This window comes from Salvelinus namaycush, chromosome 12 (genome assembly GCF_016432855.1).
Source record: "Salvelinus namaycush isolate Seneca chromosome 12, SaNama_1.0, whole genome shotgun sequence".
Classification (NCBI taxonomy): Eukaryota; Metazoa; Chordata; class Actinopteri; order Salmoniformes; family Salmonidae; genus Salvelinus; species Salvelinus namaycush.
The window spans coordinates 25,641,492-25,657,184 of record NC_052318.1 but is presented as its reverse complement, the minus strand read 5'-3'; the positions used below and the strand labels follow the sequence as shown (position 1 = coordinate 25,657,184).

The 15,693-nt window shown below is 43.6% G+C and overlaps 2 protein-coding genes across 4 annotated transcripts in view; one reads left to right on the top strand and one right to left on the bottom strand.

Moving 5' to 3' along the window:
• The window catches only part of LOC120057042 (arginine--tRNA ligase, cytoplasmic-like), a 211,084-nt gene that overhangs the window by 99,539 nt on the left and 95,852 nt on the right, over nt 1–15,693 (bottom strand).
• Nucleotides 1–15,693, top strand: part of LOC120057041 (F-BAR and double SH3 domains protein 2-like) — a 58,526-nt gene that overhangs the window by 38,953 nt on the left and 3,880 nt on the right. For all 3 annotated transcript variants that reach the window (XM_039005414.1, XM_039005413.1, XM_039005415.1), the window contains 6 exons: nt 6,563–6,679; nt 9,735–9,836; nt 10,286–10,438; nt 13,511–13,654; nt 13,885–13,968; nt 14,217–14,421. In XM_039005414.1, coding sequence (XP_038861342.1) covers nt 6,563–6,679; nt 9,735–9,836; nt 10,286–10,438; nt 13,511–13,654; nt 13,885–13,968; nt 14,217–14,421 — 805 coding nt within the window. The remainder of the gene's footprint in view (nt 1–6,562; nt 6,680–9,734; nt 9,837–10,285; nt 10,439–13,510; nt 13,655–13,884; nt 13,969–14,216; nt 14,422–15,693) is intronic.

Here is a 15,693-nt window from a genome sequence, read left to right as displayed (position 1 = left end):
TGGTTCACATCCGGTGGATAGAGAGCCGTTTATTATGTTCAACATAGGAGGGCCAAGCACAGGAAGCAGCTCTTTCAGTAGTTTAGTTGGAATAGGGTCCAGTATGCAGCTTGAAGATTTAGAGGCCATGACTATTTTCATCAATGTGTCAAGAGATATAGTATTAAAAAACTTGAGTGTCTCCCTCGATCCTAGGTCCTGGCAGAGTTGTGCAGACTCAGGACAACTGAGCTTTGGAGGAATACGCAGATTTAAAGAGGAGTCCGTAATTTGCTTTCTAATGATCATGATCTTTTCCTCAAAGAAGTTCATGAATTTATTACTGCTGAAGTGAAAGCCATCCTCTCTTGGGGAATGCTGCTTTTTAGTTAGCTTTGCGACAGTATCAAAAAGAAATTTAGGATTGTTCTTATTCTCCCCAATTAAGTTGGAAAAATAGGATGATCGAGCAGCAGTGAGGGTTCTTCGATACTGCACGGTACTGTCTTTCTAAGACTTCCAGTTTGGTGTGGCGCCATTTCCGTTCCAATTTTCTGGAAGCTTGCTTCAGAGCTCGGGTATTTTCTGTATAGCAGGGAGCTAGTTTCTTATGACAAATGTTTTTTATTTCTTATGACAAATGTTTTTAGTTTTTAGGGGTGCAACTGCATCTAGGGTATTGCGCAAGGTTAAACTGAGTTCCTCAGTTAGGTGGTTAACTGATTTTTGTCCTCTGACGTCCTTGGGTAGGCAGAGGGAGTCTGGAAGGGCATCAAGGAATCTTTGGGTTGTCTGAGAATTTATAGCACAACTTTTGATGCTCCTTGGTTGGGGTCTGAGCAGATTATTTGTTGTGATTGCAAACATAATAAAATGGTGGTCCGATAGTCCAGAATTATGAGGAAAAACATTAATTCCATGGGCCAAAACTAGGTCCAGAGTATGACTGTGGCAGTGAGTAGGTCCGGAGACATGCTGGACAAAACCCACTGAGTCGATGATGGTCTGTGGACTTTTCCATGTGAATATTAAAGTCACCAAAAATTGGAATATTATCTGCTATGACTACAAGGTCCGATCGGAATTCAGGGAACTCAATGAGGAACGCTGTATATGGCCCAGGAGGCCTGTAAACAGTAGCTATAAAAAGTGCATGAGTAGGCTGCATAGATTTCATGACTAGAAGCTCAAAAGACGAAAACGTTGTTTTTTGTAAATTTTAATTTGCTATTGTAAATATTAGCAACACCGCCGCCTTTGCGGGATGCGCGGGGGATATGGTCACTAGTGTAACCAGGAGGTGAGGCCTCATTTAACACAGCAAATTCATCAGGCTTAAGCCATGTTTCAGTCAGGCCAATCACATCAAGATTATGATCAGTGACTATAACTGCCTTGGAAGTGAGGGATCTAACATTAAGTAGCCCTATTTTGAGATGTGAGGTATCACAATCTCTTTCAATAATGGCAGGAATGGAGGTCTTTATTCCAGTGAGATTGCTTAGGCGAACACCGCCATGTTTAGTTTTGCCCAACCTAGATCGAGGCTCAGACACGGTCTCAATGGGGATAGCTGAGCTGACTACACTGACTGTGCTAGTGGCAGACTCCACTAGGCTGGCTGGCAGGCTGGCTAACAGCCTGCTGCCTGGCCTGCACCCTATTTCATTGTGGAGCTAGGGGAGTTAGAGCCCTGTCTATGTTCGTAGATAAGATGAGAGCACCCCTCCAGCTAGGATGGAGTCCGTCACTCCTCAGCAGGCCAGGCTTGGTCCTGTTTGTGGGTGAGTCCCAGAAAGAGGGCCAATTATCTAAAAAATCTATCTTTTGGGAGGGGCAGAAAACAGTTTTCAACCAGCGATTGAGTTGTGAGACTCTGCTGTAGAGCTCATCACTCCCCCTAACTGGGAGGGGGCCAGAGACAATTACTCGATGCCGACACATCTTTCTAGCTAATTTACACGCTGAAGCTATGTTGCGCTTGGATGACTGTTTCATCCTAACATCGTTGGTGCCGACGTGGATAACAATATCCCTACACTCGCCAGTTTTAGCTTTAGCCAGCACCATCTTTAGATTAGCCTTACAGTCGGTAGCCCTGCCCCCTGGTAAACAGTGTATGATCGCTGGATGAGTCGTTTTAAGTCTAATACTGCGAGTAATGGAGTCGCCAATGACTAGGGTTTTCAATTTGTCAGAGCTAATGGTGGGAGGCTTTGGCGTCTCAGACCCCGTGACGGGAGGAGTAGAGACCAGATAAGGCTCGGCCTCTGACTCCGACTCGCTGCATAATGGGGAGAACCGGTTGAAAGTTTCTGTCGGCTGAATGAGCTACACCGGTTGAGCATTCCTACAGCATTTCCCTCCAGAAGCCATGAGAAAGTTGTCCGGCTGCGGGGACCGTGCGAGGGGATTTATACTACTATATGTACTTACTGGTGGCACAGACGCCGTTTCATCCTTTCCTACACTGAAATTACCCTTGCCTAACGATTGCGTCTGAAGCTGGGCTTGCAGCACAGCTATCCTCGCCGTAAGGCGATCGTTCTCCTGTATATTATGAGTACAGCGACTGCAATTAGAAGGCATCATGTTAATGTTACTACTTAGCTTCGGCTGTTGTAGGTCCTGACGAATCATGTCCAGATAAAGCGTCCGGAGTGAAAAAGTTGAGTGAGGGGGAAAACTAAAAATATAAACGGTAATTAAAAAGTAAAAACCGTAAAGGTGTCAGGTAGCAAAGTAAGGTTAGTAACAAAACACACAGCAGCATGTAAACAAGTCTGCAAGTTGTGACCCATTACTGAGTACACATTACATCACATTACTGAGTACACCCCAGAATCCAGTCTGGTCCAATTGGGCCTAGAATGAGACTTCAAGCCTTGTAGAGGGGTTGTGGAGAGAAATTTTCCCATATTAATCTGAAATTTATGTTTTTCTGACCTCCAATCCTATTTTATTGGAATCGACGATCCCCCAAACAAATATCCAACGTTTCACAATTTTCTATTTTATACTGATAACATCCCTGATTTCGAGACATTGCCTCTCATCCCAATGGGGCGCATGGATTGGCTGTTTGTCTCTTGTGAGGTCATTCATAGTGGAAGTGTTTTTTTACTTGGTTGTTTTCCTTTCGACACAAACATGTGATTTGTTTGGATGTCTGAATCCCGCTATTGAGGATTATTTTTTATTTATTTTTTTACTACGCCACCATTTCTCAAAAATCTCATTTAATAATATTTGCCAACATTCACCCTCAAATGGATATTGGTTCCAATATCTTACCGTAAATCATTAGGAGGTGTATATGGCTGTTTTATATGTACCAAAGTACACTGAACAAAAATATAAACGCAACATGCAACAAGTTCAAAGATTTTACTGAGTTACAGTTCCTATCAGGAAATCAGTCAATTGTAATAAATTCATTAGGCCCTAATCTATGTATTTCACATAACTGGGAATACAGATATGCATCTGTTGGTCAGATACCTTAATAAATAAGGTAGGGGCGTGGATCAGAACCAGTCAGTATTTGGTGTGACCACCATTTGCCTCATGCAGCCCAACCCATCTCATTCGCAGAGAGTTGATTGTGGCCTGTGAAATGTTGTCCCACTCCTCTTCAATGGCTGTGCAGAGTTGCTGGATATTGGCGGGAACTGGAACACGATATCGTACGCGTCAAACCAGAGCATCCCAGTGATGCTCAATGTTGAGTATGCAGACCATGGAAGAACTGGGACATTTTCAGTTTCCAGGAATTGTGTGCAGATCCTTGCAATATGAGGCCGTGGTGCATTATCATGCTGAAACATGAGGTGATGGTGGCGGATGAATGGCACGACAATGGGTCTCAGGATCTCGTCACGGTATCTCTACATTCAAATTTCCATCAATAAAAGGCAATTGTGTTTGTTGTCCGTAGCTTATGCCTGCCCATGTTTTGCTGCCTTACGTTGTCTTAGGTCTATCTTTATGTAGTGTTGTGTCTTGTTGTGATGTGTTTCGTCCTATATTTATATTGTATTTTATTTATTTTTTATCCCCGCAGGAGACCTTTTGCATTTTGGCCATCATTGTAAATAAGAATTTGTTCTTAACTGACTTGCCTAGTTAAATAAAGGTTAGATAAATAAATAAAAGTACCATAACCCCACCGTCACCATTGGGCACTCTGTTCAAAACATTGATATCAGAAAACCTCTTGCCCACATGATGTCATACGGTGCATTCGGAAAGTTTTCAGGCCCCTTACGTTACAGCCTTATTATAAAATGGATTTTAAAAAATGGTTTCCTGATCAATCTACACACAATACCCCATCATGACACAAGCTAGGCAAACCGGTATTTGGGGAGTTTCTCCCATGTGGACACCAAGGAGGAGGTCAGAGACCTGGCCGTGTGGTGCCAGGACAGCAGCCTCTCCCTCAACGTGATCAAGACAAAGGAGTTGATTGTGGACTACAGGAAAAGGAGGACCAAGCACGCCCCCATTCTCATCAACAGGGCTGTAGTGGAGCAGGTTAGGAGCTTCAAGTTCCTTGGTGTCCACATCACCAACAAACTATCATGGTCCAAACACACCAAGGCAGTCGTGAAGAGGGCACAACAAAGCCTATTCCCCCTGAAACTGAAAAAAACTGACTGAAAAGATTTGGCATGGGTCCTCAGATCCTCAAAAGGTTCTACAGCTGCACCATCGAGAGCATCCTGACGGGTTGCATCACTGCCTAGTATGGCAACTGCTCGGCCTCTGACCGCAAGGTACTACAGAGGGTAGTGCGTACGGCCCAGTACATCACTGGGGCTAAGCTGCCTGCCATCCAGGACCTCTATACCAGGCGGTGTCAGAAGAAGGTCCTAAAAATTGTCAAGGACTCCAGCCACCCCAGTCATAGACTGTTCTCTCTGCTACCGCACGGCAAGCGGTACCAGAGCGCCAAGTCTAGGTCCAAGAGGCTTCTAAACAGCTTCTATCCCCAAACCATAAGACTCCTGAACAGCTAATCAAATGGCTACCCAGGCTATTTGCATTGCCCTCCTCTTTTACGCTGCTGCTGCTACTCTGTTTATTATCTATGCATACAGTAGTCACTAACTCTACCTACATGTACATCTTACCTCAGTTACCTCAACCGGTGCCCCCGCACATTGACTCTGTACAGGTACCCCCTGTATATAGCCTCGCTATTGTTATTTTACTGCTGCTCTTTAATTATTTGTTACTTTTATTTTCATTTTATCTATTTTTTTACTTAACACTTATTTTTCTTAACTGCATTGTTGGTTAAGGGCTTGTAAGTAAGCATTTCACTAAGGTCTACACCTGTTGTATTTGGCGCATGTGACAAATACAATTTAATTTGATTTGTGTGCCTTTCCAAATCATGTCCATCAATTGAATTTACCACAGCTGGACTCCAAGTTGTAGAAAAATCTCAAGGATGATCAATGGAAACAGGATGCACGTGAGCTCAATTTCGAGTCTCATAGCAAAGGGTCTGAATACTTATGTAAATAAGGTATTGCTGTTTTTCATTTGTAATAAATTTGCAAAAATTTCAAAAAACCTGTTTTTGCTTTGTCATTATGGGGTATTGTGTGTAGATTGATGAGAAAAAAATATTTCATCCATTTTAGATTTAAGGCTGTAACATAACAACATTTTGAAAAAGTCTAGGGGTCTGAATACTTTCCGAATGTGTTGTACACGCTGTCTGCCATCTGCCCGGTACAGTTAAAACTGGGATTCATCTGTGAAATAACAGTTCTCCAGCATGCCAGTAGCCATTGAAGGTGAGCATTTGCCTACTGAAATCAGTCACAACGAGAAACTGCAGTCAGGTCAAGACCCTTGTGATGATGACGAGCATGCAGATGCTCTTCCCTAAGATGGTTTCTGACAGTTAGTGCAAACCTTCAGTTTCATCAGCTGACTGGGTGGCTGGTCTCAGAAGATCCTGCAAGCCGGATGTGGAGGTCCTGGGCTGGTGTGGTAACAAGTGGTCTGCGGTTGTGAGGCCGGTTGGACGTACTGCCAAATACTCTAAAACGACGTTGGAGGCAGTTTATGGTAGATAAATTAACATTAAATTCTCTGACAACAGCTCTGGTGGACATTCCTGCAGTCAGCATGCCAATTGCACGCTCCCTCAAAGTTGACATCTGTGGCATTGTGTTGTGTGACAAAACTGCACATTTTAGTGGCCTTTTATTGTCCCCCAGCACAAGGTGCACCTGTGTAATGATCATGCTGTTTAAGCAGTTTAATGTGCCACACCTATCAGGTGGATGGATTATCTTGGCAAAAGAGAAATGCTCACTAACAGGGATGTTAACAAATTTGTGCCCAACATATTAGAGAAATAAGGTTTTTGTGCATATAGAACATTTCTACTATGTTTTATTTCAGCTCATGAAACATGGGACCAACAGTTTACATGTTGCGTTTTATATTTTTGTTCAGTATGTTTTTGACCTATTGCGATACACACACACAGATTATGTTTAGCTGAATATTATCAGACTATTAAACTCTCTCTACCCCATCCATTATCCCTGGTCACTAGGTGGGGCAGCTGCATAAGCAGAGTGGCACAGCGGAGGAGCACAATCTGGATAAGGAGGCACGGAAGTGGGCGACCCGAGTGGCACGAGAACACAAGAGCATCATCCACAGCCAGCGGGTGAGAGAGGAATGGATAGATAAAGGGTAGGGAAGGACGAGAAAGGGGATAGTCTATATTCTAGCAGATATATGCATCTGTCCCTGATTTTTTATTTTTTTTATGTAAGATATGACTGCATAGGTCCGCGACTGCCAACCAATCCAAATGTAGCATGCATCGGTCAGAAAATCCAATAAAATGTTAGAAATAGCTGATTCCATTTTTTTTGCTTATACTGCTTTCGAAAATGACTCATTTTGTGACAACTAATGCTTCCTCTCCTTCAGTGTCGAACAAAGCATGTAACTGTGTTGACAGTCATTGATCTCTACAAGGTATTTTGCATGCCGAGCAACACTGGGGAATATCAGTAGCCTAGTCAAACTGCGCACTGTGCCCAGCTTCACACTCTAACCAGCGCGGGGTAGGCGGCCTGTTCCAGGTCGGACACCAGGAACAGGCTGCGCAATATTAGTCTATATTAGTTGAGTGACCATGTAATTTGCTAGGTTATTGTTTTATCTATTAAAAATGTGCTTTACCAAAATAAAAGTAAGCTACAGGAGACACAACTCATCTGGCTATAGGCTACATGCTGAACAGTGCTTATAATATATTTAATTTAAATTTGTTCAGGTTCACCATCAGCTGTAGTTTTGGTAGTTTTGCTTTAAAGATTCTGTGTATATTGTACTTTTTTGATATAGAAGGTCTGTGGTGGGAAAAAGTACCCAATTGTTATACTTGAGTAAAAGTAAAGATGCCTTAAATTTTCTATTAAGTGAGTAAGTGAAAGTGAGTCACCCAGGAAAATACTAATTGAGTAAAAGTATTTGGTTTTAAGTATATTTAAGTATCAAAAGTAAATGTAATTGCTAAAATATATTTAAGTTTTGAAAGTTGGTGTAAATCATTTCAAATTTCTTATATTAAGCAAACCAGATGGCAAAAATATTTTATTTGTGTTTGCAGACAGCCAGGGGCACACTCCGACACTCAGACGTCATTTACAAATGAAAGGATGTGTGTTTAGTGAGTCCGCCAGATCAGAGGCAGTTGGGATGACCAGTGATGTTCTCTTGATAAATTTGTGAATTGGACAATTTTCCTATCTTGCTAAGCATTAAAAATGTAACGAGTACTTATGGGTGTCAGAGGAAATGTATGAAGTAAAAAGTACATTATTTTCTTTATGAATGTCGTGGAGTAAAAGTAAAGTTTGCCACAAATATAAATGGTAAAGTTAAGTACAGATACAACAAAAAAAACTTAAGTAGTACTTTAAAGTATTTTTACTTAAGTTTATAATTTCATAACGATGATAGCAATCACTTTGCGAGGCACACTGCATGGCCAAAGTGGGAGGAGAAAAGAAGCTCACTTAAAATTCCAAACGGTCAAAACCTTCCGAATTTGAGATGGAAACTAAATCCAAAGTTGTGCTATATATTTATAGCTAATTTGTAAACAATAAATATGTTACTAGCTCTAACACTTAATCTGCGAAAGTGACAAGTTAATAAGAGGGCGATGGAGATTTTCAGAACCTAAGTGGTAGTGGGGTGGTAGATACCTAGTCTCACTTATGGCTCAGGTCAGGTGCCTACATTGTACATACAGTGGGGAGAACAAGTATTTGATACACTGCTGATTTTGTAGGTTTTCCTACTTACAAAGCATGTAGAGGTCTGTAATTTTTTATCATAGGTACACTTCAACTGTGAGACGGAATCTAAAACAAAAATCCAGAAAATCACATTGTATAATTTTTAAGTAATTAATTTGCATTTTATTGCATGACATAAGTATTTGATACATCAGAAAAGCAGAACTTAATATTTGGTACAGAAACCTTTGTTTGCAATTACAGAGATCATACGTTTCCTGTAGTTCTTGACCAGGTGAGGGATCAGCCCAGAACTACACGGCAGGACCTGGTCAATGACCTGAAGAGAGCTGGGACCACAGTCTCAAAGAAAACCATGAGTAACACACTACGCCGTCATGGATTAAAATCCTGCAGCGCACGCAAGGTCCCCCTGCTCAAGCCAGCGCATGTCCAGGCCCGTCTGAAGTTTGCCAATGACCATCTGGATGAGCCAGAGGAGGAATGGGAGAAGGTCATGTGGTCTGATGAGACAAAAATAGAGCTTTTTGGTCTAAACTCCACTCGCCGTGTTTGGAGGAAGAAGAAGGATGAGTACAACCCCAAGAACACCATCCCAACCGTGAAGCATGGAGGTGGAAACATCATTCTTTGGGGATGCTTTTCTGCAAAGGGGACAGGACGACTGCACCGTATTGAGGGGAGGATGGATGGGGCCATGTATCGCGAGATCTTGGCCAACAACCTCCTTCCCTCAGTAAGAGCATTGAAGATGGGTCGTGGCTGGGTCTTCCAGCATGACAACTACCCGAAACACACAGCCAGGGCAACTAAGGAGTGGCTCCGTAAGAAGCATCTCAAGGTCCTGGAGTGGCCTAGCCAGTCTCCAGACCTGAACCCAATAGAAAGTCTTTGGAGGGAGCTGAAAGTCCGTATTGCCCAGCGACAGCCCCGAAACCTGAAGGATCTGGAGAAGGTCTGTATGGAGGAGTGGGCCAAAATTCCTGCTGCAGTGTGTGCAAACCTGGTCAAGAACTACAGGAAACATATGATCTCTGTAATTGCAAACAAAGGTTTCTGTACCAAATATTAAGTTGTGCTTGTCTGATGTATCAAATACTTATGTCATGCAATAAAATGCAAATTAATTACTTAAAAATCATACAATGTGATTTTCTGGATTTTTGTTTTAGATTCCGTCTCTCACATTTGAAGTGTACTTATGATAAAAATTACAGACCTCTACATGCTTTGTAAGTAGGAAAACCTGCAAAATCAAATACTTGTTCTCCCCACTGTACATCATTTACACACACGAACACTCACAAATTCAGCTCAGAGAGGCCCAGTTCATGAGCTCCATCAACAGCCCCCATAGGGCGCTGGTCAAAAGTAGTGTACTATATAGGGTGCCATTTCAGACAGTCATTGAGATTTGTTTACTACATGTTATCTGTGACCTTTTAGGCCCTGGGGGACTATAGGACACAGCAGGGGCCGTCGGAGCAGAACTGCAGTGAGCTGGAACTCAAAATGGAGGCGGCCAGGGAGAACCTGCGGAGAGCTGAGGTAAACTTGTGTGTGTGGCGATGGTGAGTTGGACTCACACTCGTGATAATGTAACCCAGCATGTGACTTAAAATCTGGCCAAAAGGAAATGTTTAAGATGCTGGTGTCCCGAGCCAGAGACCGGAGTTCAGATCCCATCAGTTACATGCTTGTGTGTGTGATCCCTTACTGAGGTCGGTATATCATTGGGCCAGTAGGTTGTCTCGCCTCAGCCTCTCTTGCCTCTGATTCCCCCTGCTGGTTGATGAGGCAGACTACATCCAACATACAGTAGTTCTGATAGAGCTTCTTATGAAAGCCTATTATGACATGATGACTGACTGGTCATGACTAGAGTTGCAAAATCCCAGTTTTTCCAGAAATCCCAGTGGGAAGATTGCTGGAATTAGGAGGGAATAAACAAGAAATTCGTAATATGACAAAACATATGATGATGTCACTAACTCCAGACGGTGAAGCTGAAGGCGGAGGCTCGCCTGGCCCTGCTGAGAGAGGCAGGCATCACTGTGGAGACGTGGCTGAAGAGCGCCATGAACCAGGTGATGGAGGAGCTGGAGAACGAGCGGTGGGCTAACCTGAACACCCATGACCCTTCACTCTCCGTGAGTCACAAAACACACATTGAAAGATGAGACAAAACTGGCTTTTTTTCTCACATCTTTGTGCATACACGCAAACCCATCAACAATTTCCATTTTGTCCCTTGTACCTGCCTACTGAAATCTCCCGGGCTCAGGTAAATCACATGATAAGGAAGCTGGGGTGTTTCTTTAAAGTAATGTTTCTCAACTTTAAAGGAAAGGTTCACCCATTTTGAATGTTATATTGTTTTTGTGCATCTCTGAGTGATCAATTGATTCCCTGGGTCATTTCATGTTTTCATGTGCATCTGAGTTTTTGGCGTAGCACTGTGATAAAGTCGCTCTCACTAAACTGGAAGTTAATAGGAATATGACATTTCCATTGCGAAAACGTCTATCGTACATGTCAGATTTCAATACTTGCCGATGTCTTCTCTCGAATGAGCTATTGATCAACCTTTTTGAGATATTCCTACCTCGAGAAATGTGTAATTTAACGGAGGGTCTAGAATATTTTTCCTATTTGTCTGCTTCATTAGTCCAGGATGCACTGCATGGTGCCGTTGCCAGAGATATTATAGAAAGGAGATAGGAATCCAATGAATGAAGGAATGTATAACGCTCCACCCAGCAGACTGTCAACCAATCGCGTTCACGTTGCTAAACTAATCATAACGCAATCCCTTCTCAAAGTTTGTGTATATGTCGAGAAACGTGGCTATTTCCTCAAGTACGTAATGTCATGATTATAAAGCTATACGATATTACAGATAGCAAGTTAATTATCCCACATCTCTGAAAATATTTTTAATGTTTTACTTCTTGTTGACAAAATATGTGCTAATGTTGGGTTTTTGAGCTAGCGCCCAATAGACTCCCATTCACTCCTTGGAGAGTGCTCCTTGTCGCAGAATCGCCAAGAATGCACCGCGCTGCCCATCAATGTAACATGGGCAACGTTTCCAATCTCCTCAAATATAAACTCAGCAAAAAAAGAAACATCCTCTCGCTGTCAACTGCGTTTATTTTCAGCTGAGACATAAACTGAACAAGTTCCACAGACATGTGACTAACAGAAATTGAATAATGTGTCCCTGAACAAAGGCGGGGTCAAAATCAAGACAGTCAGTATCTGGTGTGGCCACCAGCTGCATTAACTACTGCAGTGCATCTCCTCATGGACTGCACCAGATTTGCCAGTTCTTGCTGTGAGATGTTACCCCACTTTTCCACCAAGGCACCTGCAAGTTCCCGGACATTTCTGGGGGGTATGGCCCTAGCCCTCACCCTCCAATCCAAAAGGTCCCAGACGTGCTCAATGAGATTGAGATCCGGAATCCATGGAAGAACACTGACATTCCTGTCTTGCAGGAAATCACGCACAGAATGAGCAGTATGGCTGGTGGCATTGTGATGCTGTAGGGACATGTCAGGATGAGCCTGCAGGAAGGGTACCACATGAGGGAGGAGGACTTCTTCCCTGTAACGCACAGCGTTGAGATTGCCTGCAATGACAACAAGCTCAGTCCGATGATGCTGTGACACACCGCCCCAGACCATGACGGACCCTCCACCTCCAAATCGATCCTGCTCCAGAGTACAGGCCTCAGTGTAACGCTCATTCCTTCGACGATAAACGCGATTCAGACCATCACCCCTGGTGAGACAAAACCGCGACTCGTCAGTGAAGAGCACTTTTTGCCAGTCCTGTCTGGTCCAACAACGGTGGGTTTGTGCCCATAGGTGACGTTGTTGCCGGTGATTTCTGGTGAGGACCTGCCTTAAAATAGGTTCTACAAGCCCTCAGTCCAGCCTCTCTCACCCTATTGCGGACAGTCTGAGCACTGATGGAGGGATTGTGCGTTCCTGGTGTAACTTGGGCAGTTGTTGTTGCCATCCTGTACCTGTCCCGCAGGTGTGATATTCGGATGTACAGATCCTGTGCAGGTGTTGTTATACGTGGTCTGCCACTGCGAGGACGATCAACTGTCCGTTCTGTCTCCCTGTAGCATTGTCTTAGGCGTCTCACAGTACAGACATTGCAATTTATTGCCCTGGGCACATCTGCAGTCCTCATGTCTCCTTGCAGCATGCCTAAGGCATGTTCACGCAGATGAGCAGGGACCCTGGGCATCTTTCTTTTGGTGTTTTTCAGAGTCAGTAGAAAGGCCTCTTTAGTGTCCTACGTTTTCATAAATGTGACCTTAATTGCCTACCATTTGTAAGCTGTTAGTGTCTTAACGACCGTTCCACAGGTGTATGTTCATTAATTGTTTATGGTTCATTGAACAAGCATGGGAAACAGTGTTTAAACCCTTTACAATGAAGATCTGTGAAGTTATTTGGATTTTTACGAATTATCTTTGAAAGACAGGGTCGTGAAAAGGGGACGTTTCTTTTTTTGCTGAGTTTATATCTGCCGTTGTGAACGTTAGACTCTACCTTGTGAGGCTCATCGATCTGCATGTTGAAAATGATGAGCTTGTAGACTCCTAAATTGATAGTGCAGTTTTAGGCGATTTAACCGCTAACTAGCTACTTTACATGCTGATAATGTCTTTGGAATTATTGTGTTTTAGCTATGTTTGCTAGCTACGTAGCTAGCCAGCAAGCCCATAGAGAGAGCATTGCATTGTGGATTTTGTAGTCGATTTGAGCTGCAACAGATTTCCACAATGATTTTCCATGTTGCTACCAACCTTATTATATGGCCAAAATGAAACATTTGTTCACAAAAAATATTGTTCTCACATAATGTTATTTAACAATGTAAATTAAAGAAATTAGTGGTTTTGGGTGGATTCTTCCTTTTAAGGTGCTAGTTTATCCTGTGCTGTGTTTGTGTGTGTTTGAGATTGACTAGCCTTGTGAAACTAGACTGACTGCTGACTGCATGTGAGCTTGAGATCAGGCTGGTTTAACAAGGCTACTGATTTTGCAGTTAGATTGTGCAGAATTACTGATTTACAAATCACCGTGATCTACAAATCACCTTGCATCCCAAATAACGTCTCGCTATGTGATCAAAAGTATTGATACTGAGGCTTGCCTTGCTCAAAGTGATCCCATCCAATCTACTGTGTGTGTGTTTAGGGTACAGCTGACCTGGAGAGAGAGGAGGAGGAGGAGGAGGAGGAGCTGGAGGATAGTGGAGAGGTGTTGGACGACAGCAGCTCTATCCCCTCCTGTACTCTCAGGAACTACCCCCTCACCTGCAAAGTGCTCTACTCATACAAGGTATACACGCACACAGAGTGCTCTACAACAGTAGTCCTATTCTCACCTTTGAGCTGGCAATCAACCCAGCGCCTTGGATACGATGTAATATGGTACCATATAAGTCCTTTGAGCACTGCAGCATGCATTATAATATAAAAATTCAGACTTCACAAATACAGCTCCAACATACAACAGAATTCACTGGGGCAGTCTAGCAGTAATGAAACATGATCTCCTTCCTCTCCCAGGCGTCACAGCCAGACGAGCTGACCATCGAGGAACAGGAGGTGCTGGAGGTTATTGATGATGGGGACATGGAGGACTGGGTCAAGGTACAGAGGGCTTTCCAAAAGTGGCAATACTTCACTGTTTGCGCTTTAAACTCGAATTAAGCAAGTGGTACTCTAAAGTCATCATATGATTACACACCAGGGGTCATGTTCAACAGGGATTTTTTTTTTTTTATGGAGTGAAATGGGGAGGTTTTAGTTCTGTTGTCCATTTGCAAAACATTTTGCTGCGGTGTGCCCTACTATCACTGACTGGTAACCCTATGTGTGTGTTCCAACATTGTCTCTAGGCCAGGAACCGGACGGGCCAGGTGGGTTACGTCCCGGAGAAGTACCTGCAGCTGCCCTCGTCCAACAGCCTACTGAGCATGCTCCAGGCTCTGGCCGCCCTGGACGCCCGATCCCACTCCTCCAGCAACTCCACCGAGCCCGAGCTGCTTGAGTCAGAGCTGCCCACACTCGGCACGCCCAGCGTCAACGGCGACTCCAGCAGTGGTGAGAGACAGTGAATTTGGGTGAAACAATCAGAGCAGCATGACTCGACATTCTCACAGGAGTGAGTCCTGAACTTGACTTAAATCAGATTTTCACTTAGTCATGCATTGATGTCAATGGGAGATCAAATTGTATTTGTCACATACACATGGTTAGCAGATGTTAATGCGAGTGTAGCGAAATGTGAGGAAATTGGACTTATACTTGGAGTATAAGTTAGGATTCGCACCACACAGAATTAACAAGTATACAGTGGGGAGAACAAGTATTTGATACACTGCCGATTTTGCAGGTTTTCCTACTTACAAAGCATGTAGAGGTCTGTAATTTTTATCATAGGTACACTTCAACTGTGAGACGGAATCTAAAACAAAAATCACATTGTATGATTTTTAAGTAATTTGCATTTTATTGCATGACATAAGTATTTGATACATCAGACAAGCAGAACTTAATATTTGGTACAGAAACCTTTGTTTGCAATTACAGAGATCATATGTTTCCTGTAGTTCTTGACCAGGTTTGCACACACTGCAGCAGGAATTTTGGCCCACTCCTCCATACAGACCTTCTCCAGATCCTTCAGGTTTTGGGGCTGTCGCTGGGCAATACGGACTTTCAGCTCCCTCCAAAGATTTTCTATTGGGTTCAGGTCTGGAGACTGGCTAGGCCACTCCAGGACCTTGAGATGCTTCTTACGGAGCCACTCCTTAGTTGCCCTGGCTGTGTGTTTCGGGTCATTGTCATGCTGGAAGACCCAGCCACGACCCATCTTCAATGCTCTTACTGAGGGAAGGAGGTTGTTGGCCAAGATCTCGCGATACATGGCCCCATCCATCCTCCCCTCAATACGGTGTAGTCGTCCTGTCCCCTTTGCAGAAAAACATCCCCAAAGAATGATGTTTCCACCTCCATGCTTCACGGTTGGGATGGTGTTCTTGGGGTTGTACTCATCCTTCTTCTTCCTCCAAACACGGCGAGTGGAGTTTAGACCAAAAAGCTCTATTTATGTCTTATCAGACCACATGACCTTCTCCCATTCCTCCTCTGGATCATCCAGATGGTCATTGGCAAACTTCAGACGGGCCTGGACATGCACTGGCTTGAGCAGGGGGACCTTGCGTGCGCTGCAGGATTTTAATCCATGACGGCGTAGTGTGTTACTAATGGTTTTCTTTGAGACTGTGGTCCCAGCTCTCTTCAGGTCATTGACCAGGTCCTGCCGTGTAGTTCTGGGCTGATCCCTCACCGTGCTCATGATCATTGATGCCC